The sequence below is a fragment of the Pteropus alecto genome, unplaced genomic scaffold, assembly GCF_000325575.1.
Source record: "Pteropus alecto unplaced genomic scaffold, ASM32557v1 scaffold8, whole genome shotgun sequence".
Taxonomy (NCBI): domain Eukaryota; kingdom Metazoa; phylum Chordata; class Mammalia; order Chiroptera; family Pteropodidae; genus Pteropus; species Pteropus alecto.
Genome location: NW_006494609.1, coordinates 21605927 through 21613467, shown reverse-complemented (window position 1 = coordinate 21613467; position 7541 = coordinate 21605927). Strand labels below are relative to the sequence as shown.

Sequence of the window (7541 nt, the reverse complement as noted above, 5' to 3'; positions counted from 1 at the left end):
AGGCCATTAGTTTCCACTTTCTGAAGGGCCTTGCGGGGCAGTGACAGAGGAGGAGGCCCCTGGCTGAGTGCCCACCGTGTGTGGGCCTCGTGCAGAGCACCTCTGCACACCTGACCCCAGCGAGCCCCTCAGCAGCCCCGCGGGCCTGTCCCACTGGCCCCTCTGCCAGGCGCGGAGGCAGATGGGGCACGCGGCTCAGGAAGTGGAAGGGCCACACCTGCTCTCCGTGCTCCCCCATCACGCTGCACACCCAGCATCCCGGGGCTGGGCCAGGGGGCACTGCACGTGTGTCCTGGCCGGGCAGGGCCTGCGTCGGGAGAGCTGGCCATGCACAGGAAGGACAAGGTCCTGGAGGCTCCAGGGAGGGCGAGAACCGCCTCTGCTACCTCAGGGGCCTGAGCGGCCAGGCTGGGGTGACTGCCTGGGGGGCTGGACTCTGCAAGAACCGGCACCACGGGCCCCTGAGATTCTGAGGAGACTGGCCGATTTCCTACACGGGAGGCTGACTTGCAAAGCAGGCGACACTCAGACCCTGGCAGTCGGCCGGCGTTCCCTGAGGCCACCGCAGCCTGATGCACCCGAGACACTTTGTTAGTAAGACTGCAGACTGAAACGGCGGCCTCCAAAATAATTAATCTGCGACGGATGTTATTTAAGTGTTGATTCATGGTTGTTCTATAAGCCAACGGCCCGTCAGAACTATAAATTAACGAGATAAACTGTCGCCGGCCCTCCACATTTCGGGCCGGGTATCGATGCTGTAGAATCCACAGATTTCTAACTGTATTGATTGAGGACACTGGGATAAATGGCCTTGGCGCCAAATTCCCGTTAACGACAATGGGCACCGGGTGACTAATCCCCAAAGCACCGTGGTGAGAACGCCCTCCCTGTACTGCTTCCCCTGGCAGGGAGCTCTAATTAGATGAAGTGGAAAAGCCGAATCACCCAGGGCGGAAAGAGGCAGATCGAGTAAAGAGGGAGAGCAGACTCGGTGACGATAAAGGAGATGTCGAACGAGGCCAGGGCCCCACGGGCTGCACAGCCCACCCAGCCTCTGCGGAAGAGAGCATCCCACACAGCCTGGGTGAGCGGAGGGGACGCGGGGACGAGACTCAGACACGGCTGGCGCTGCCACCCCAACCTCAGTGGCCCCCGATGGGGTTCACCATCAGCAAGGGCCAGCCTCAGCTCTGTCTCGTCCGGGAGCCCTGGCCAGACGCTGGACACACAGAGACCACCAGGACAGGCCCCATCTTCCAGGAGCTCGCATGCTAGCCAGGGAGACGGACATGGACATCCACGGGTCCCTCGGCAGGAGAGGCCCCGTCTAGGGCCGGAGGGCTTCCCCCAGGGTGAGGTCCGAACCCCTCAGCCTTACTCCCCAAGGGACAAAGGGCATCCAACATGCTCAGCACTGCAGCCCCAGCGCCAGGCCCCGCACACAGGAAGTGCTCAGTGGTCAGTGCGGAAGAAATGGACATGGGTCTCCCATGGGTGAACCGGGTGGCACTCACCATTCCCGGCAGGGGGCAGCGTGGGAAAGTCCCCAGCACCTCCCCGACTGACGGCAAGGCTCCGGGTAGGGCCACGCCTGCCCCCTGCCCTCCGACACCCCACAGCTGAAGGCACGCACCGGGGGCCCGGCCAGCTGTCCTCCGGCCCAGCTCCGCCACCGCCCCCAGCGGCCCCCCGCCCTCCTCCGGCTCTACACCTGCCTCGGCCACACCTAACCGCTGCCAACCGGGGCGACCTGCCCAGAGTGCAAATGCAGCCCCGGTTCTCTCCTGCTCCAACCCGGGCAGCGGCCCCCTGCTGCCACCTGCTGTGGCAGTCCCCAACTCGTCAGGCAAGAGGACTCTGCATGTGTAAAAACTTCAGAACGCCCACCACACACTCACACACACTCACGCACACTCACCCTCACACACACTCACACTCTCTCACACACACTCACTCACACTCACACACTCACTCACACACGCTCACACTCACACACACTCACACTCACTCACACACACACACTCTCACACACACTCATACACACTCACACACACTCACACTCACTCACACTCACACAGCGGTGTCCGTTAAACACCTGTTGACAGAGAAGATAGATAGACCATGACAAAGGCCCACAGGAAATCCACCGTCTTCAGACAAACTTGTCTCTGATGACCTCTCATGCAACATCGCCAGCATGAGAAAAGCTTTACTCCGCTCCAGGGGCAGGCCGGCGGGCAGCACAGAGACCCATGGGCGCTCGTGACCCTGCAGTGGGGGGCAGTGTGTGAAAACAGGATTCTGGAGGCACCAGCCTCAAAGGGGACCAAATGAGACCCCGTATGTAAGTCGGTAGAAGAAGGCCGGGCACGTAGTGGGTACTCGGTGACAGTACCTGCTACCGTCATCGCTGACCCAACTGTCGCTGTCACCAAGCGGCACCAAACTCCCTGAGCCTTGGCTGCCCCATCGGCCCTGTGGGGCTCGTGGCAAGGCCACCAATGGTGAGGGAAACGCTTTGTGGGAAGAATACCACCATGCCCCCGGCCCTGCAGAGCGGGCTCAGGACCCGCAGTTACATGTGCGGCTCTAACGCCTACGTGACACGCACCCCTGGGAGGTCCTGAGCAAGTGCCTCGCCTCTGTGAGCCGCAGTCTCCTCCCCTGTAAAATGGGGGCCACAGTGGCTGCGGCAGGCCGAGGCGAGGGCTGATGTGGCATGGGCAAAGCCTGTGGCACAGCACCGGCCGCTGGCACGGCCATCGGTCTCGTCACCTCCCCTGCCGGGAGCGCACGGAGCTCAGTCAGAGGAGCTGCAAGGCTGCCCCCCACCGCCCGGGACACGAGGACACTCGAGGTGGGAAACGAACCCCACGCTTTTCCCAAACCAGGCGCCGCCTCCCCTCCCACATCTCCTCCGAGCTGCGGGGAGGCGCCCAGCGGCCCGACCCACAGTTGCCACCCTGCTCGCCAGGCCCCAGGGAGAGGCACAGGCCCCGGCACCACCACTGCCAGGCCAGGTGGGCGGGGGCTGCCCGAGGGCTCAGGGGATCCCCCAGCGGCTGGCGTGCACCCCGGCCTCTCTCCTGGCCTGACAGTGGCACCCAGCAGAAGAGTGACCCAGGATGAGGCCAGGGAGGAGGGGGCGGTGGCCTGGGAGTCAGGCGGAGGTCTGACCGCAGCTCCTCCGCACTCTGGGCTCTGTCCTCACCTGGAACCGTGGGCACGAACTGCTCGGGGCTGCAGCTGGGTCGGGGGCAAGTGGTGCCCGCTGCACGGAATGCCCAGGGACGGACAGTCCCTTCCGCTGACTGCCTCCCTCCTCCCCGCTCATCCAGAGCCCCTCGGGTTGGCCCCAGTGGCTCTGTCCCAGCCAAACGCCTTTCCGGCGTGGGCACAAAGGCAGAGACCTCACACGCGCCTTGCGAGCCGGAATCGTTCCCTGCAGCCTTTCAACGATAACGAATTGACAGGAATTCTAAACCAATTCTGACCAAAGGACACTGTGATAAAGCTAAATCTATTTCAGTACAAATTACATGTCAGAAATTGATTGAAAAGCCACCTCTCTATCCAGCCTCACCTCCTGGGGCCGAGACAACCTTGGGGCTCTGTCCTCTGGGCATGCTGGCACAGGCCCACTACAAGCCCTCTGCGGAGACGCTGGGTTCCAGAGCCTTCCTGAGGCCCCTCGCTGCCCTGAGACCAGATGCAGAGCCCCCAGAGCAGCTTCCCAATGAGAAAGCTGACTCAGGTCCCAGCTCTGCAGGAGGGGCGCCTGGGGTGCCGACGCAGAGGAACACACCTGTTTCCAGGTCGGTCAGGTGCAGGGCACAGTCAAAGCCGCCGCTGAGGACACGCTGGCCGCAGGGAGACCACCGGGCGGCCCGCACCGCCTCGCTGTGCAGGGTGTAGGTCTGCAGGCAGCTCCCCAAGTCCACAGCGTCCCACACCTACGAGGCAAACACAGCGCCAGACATGAGAAATTGGGGGGCTGATCTCCGGGGCTCAGCTCGGCCTCTCTGCACGGAGAAAAGGGTCTCACCGTGGAACTGGATTCCCTTTATTTTACCATCAAAACACAACCGAGATGTTAAACTCTTCCTTGTAGAAATGCAAAGGTCTTGTAGAGAGACTGGCGAGGTGAGGGGGAACTTTTCCCAGAGACTTTTCTGGGGTTCGCGGGGTCATAAGGAAACGACACGTCCTGTGTCCCGCCGCCCCACCCACACTCACTGTTCAGCCCACCTGGCCTGCATCTCGGAATCTGTCCTCTGAGACGGGACTGTCTCAGCCCTGCAGCGGGCACCGCACCTGGCCAGGCTCTCTCCACAGGTCCTGCTTTAAGACTAAGATCCAAAAGAGAAGCGCCACACCTGAGCTAATAACCAGGCAAAGAGCAAATGTCCACCCAAGAGGCAGGCTGTCCTTTCTTCTACGGGGGAAGGCACTGTTCTTCGTTCCCACCCTGGTTTTCCTTCGGGGAACGAGGCCCGTGGCAGAAAGCCCCATGTACACGGGAGCGCTGGGTTCGGCTTGTCACCAGCTCCCCCAGGAAACTGCCCCCCGCCACCACGCAGTCCGGGAACAGGCCGGAAAGCACGCAGCTGGCCCAGGGCCTGGCGCACGCAGGTGCCCAGCAGTGCTGGTCTCTACCCGCACCGTCGCTGCATGAAGGAGATGCCCTCAGCGACCACAGGGGTGGCTCGGAGGACTGAACACGAGAAGCAGGAAGAGCACCTGCAGCCAGGACGTGGGCGTCGGAGCCAAGCGCCCTCCATGCTGCTGGCCAGCCGTGTGGCCTGGCTGAGCAGCTTGGCCCTCTGGGCCTCGGTCTGCTCCCCCTGCGCTGGGACAGGAAGGGCCCCGCCCACGGGCCGGCCCGACCGCGCAGCACTGCGCCGGGCGGAGGGGCGGGCACCGCAGAGCCTGCTTCTCCAGCAGCAGGACGCCCTGACAGCTTCGCCACGGCCGGCACCGGGAGCCCGAGCTTCGCTTCCCCAATAAGGAAGACGTAAAGTGTGCTCACGGATCCTACAGACAGCCGTCCCTTTCACGATGAGCGAGTTCCTTCTCAAGACCCTCAGAGTGCAAAGGATCAGAGCTCTGAAAGGTGGCTCCTGGGCGTGTGCGTGTCTACGCTTAAGGAAGCGAGAGGTCAGGACAGGCCTTCCTAGAATGTCAAGGGAGCTCGGCCCCTTTCTTCCTTATGAGGGGTCAACAGCTGGGGTCTCAAACTGAAAAACCGAGGAGAGCAGCATTTCCCTTTAGAAACCTGGACAGAAATAACGGACGCAGCAGCCAGAGGCTTCGCAGTGGCACGGGACCCGCAATAGCAGGCGAGCTGCAGGGCACTGCTGTTTTCTTCAAAACTCGGTAAAAGTGTGACTTGAACGGAAAGAATAAAGTAAAATTAATGATTCAGAGCCACAGAGTTAACATGGCTAAGCAGTGAAACCCATGGAGTTCACAGGTCACACTGCTTATGCGTAGTATGATGCCACCGAGGTTTTAAAAACGCACGACACACCACCGCACACCCCTTAGGATGGCTTCCATCAAAAAAAGAACTGCCGGTGAGGATGTGGAGAAACGGGGGCCCTGTGCACTGCTGGAGGGGACGCAAAACGGTCCAGCCACTGTGGGAAACAGCACGGCTCAAAAAGTTAAACATAAAAGCGCCATGGGATCCAGTAACGCCACTCGTGTGTGTACACCCAAAGGAACTGAAGGCAGGGTCTCAAAGAGGTATGTGCACATCAGTGACCGCAGCTGCACCGTTCACAACAGCCAAAGGTGGACGCAGCCCAGTGCCCACCGACCGATGAACAGATAAACAAAATGTGGTCCCTCCACACAACAGAATATTATGCAGCCTTACGAAGGAAGGACATTCCGACGCCTGCGACAACACGGATGAGCCTGGAGGATGGTACGCTACGTGGGACGAGCCAGTCACAAAGACACAAAGAGTGTATAATTCCACTATGTGAGCTCCCTAGCGCAGTTGAAATCATAGACAGAATGCAGAGCGGTGGTTACCAGCAGCTGGGGGACGGGAGGTTGGGGAGTTGCTTAATGGGAAACAGAGTTTCAGTTTTGCAAAATGAAAAAGTTCTGTAGGCGGACGGTGGTGACGGTCACACAACGTGAACGTACTGATTGCTACTGCACTTTAAAATGGTTAAGATAGTAAATTTTACGTTATATGTATTTCAACACAATTTTTGAAACGCGTGAAACAAAACTATGGTGTTATTTGTGCATCTGTAGCAGGACTATAAAACATGCATGGAGATGGTGGTCATTCCCGGGAATGGAGGGAGGAAGGAGGCGGCAGGGTTGGGGGAGGGGCGGGATTGGCAGGGATGTGAATGAACATGAATACGCTCCGAAGCAAATATACCTAAATGTTTCCATCTATTAAACTCATTCATTTATGCGTTCATTCAGCAAATATTTCCTGAGTGCTTACAATTAGCCAGGCATCGTTCAGTAATAAACAACGAAGACAAAAACCCCTGCCTCCAAAGGGGTTATACAAGGAGAATCCACACAGCACATAAGTGATTAAGACTGACATTCCTAAAAGCAAGCAGGAAAGGGTCTACGAGGCCCGGAGAAGGGGCTGAAATGACTGCCGGGAAGGTCTCTCGGAGGAGATGACTTTGAAGGCAGACCCGAAGGGGGGGGGAGCCCTCCAGGCAGGAGCAGGGCCACAGGGAGGGGAGTGGGAGGCAAGGGAGACGGAGAGGAGCCCCTGCAAGCACCCAGGGGACAGAGGAGCAAGGCCTGGGCCGGTGGGGGCAGCAGAGAAGTGGCCGCCTTGGGAAGTAGACCTTGGCGTAGAGGTAAGGAGCGGGCAAGAGGAAGTCTGCGGCAACTCCCTAGGTGTGGGCCGGGACACAAGACTAAAGGAGCTGCAGGACTTCAAAAACGCACGACACACCTCCGCACACCCCTTAGGATGGGGGGCGCAAGTTTGGGGGCCACCAGGAGCTCATTTTCTGAGCAGCAGAGACCAGGTCGCTGGACACGTTGAGCAGTGCGGTCCAGGATGGAGGCTGAGCTTAGGGAGTGACTGACACAGCAAGTGTTTCAGTCACGAGCCGAGAGCACAGGTATAGACAGAGCAGAGAGAAGGCCCAGCGTCCCAGGTGGGAAGGGAGGGGCCGAGGAGAAACCAGGAGTCTGCGACAGGTGGCAGAGGTGGGAGGGACCCAGAAGAGGCGAGGCCGGAAGCCGGGACAGAGACCGACTGGGCCCAGTGCTGCAGAGCTGGGACCGGACCCCGGCTCTACAGTCTGAGTGCTGGGGACACAGGTGTCTTATGTTACTTTCTATACTTCTCATTATGTTTAAAAGGATTTCATAATTTATAATGTTAGTGAAGAGGACGGAGAGGGAAAAAAAGGAAGGGAGAGGAGACACGGAGGAAGGAGGGAAGAGGAGGCCGGGAGAGGAGAGAAGAAAAGCAAGCGAGGGGGTGGGGAGCAAGGAGAAGAGGGAACAGGAAGGAAGGCGCCCAGGCAAGGAGG

At 59.6% G+C, this 7541-nt stretch overlaps 1 protein-coding gene across 3 annotated transcripts in view; it reads right to left on the bottom strand.

Moving 5' to 3' along the window:
- Window positions 1–7541, bottom strand: part of WDR25 (WD repeat domain 25) — a 123869-nt gene that overhangs the window by 46699 nt on the left and 69629 nt on the right. For all 3 annotated transcript variants that reach the window (XM_006925579.3, XM_006925580.3, XM_015599654.2), the window contains exon 3: window positions 3809–3956. In XM_006925579.3, coding sequence (XP_006925641.1) covers window positions 3809–3956 — 148 coding nt within the window. The remainder of the gene's footprint in view (window positions 1–3808; window positions 3957–7541) is intronic.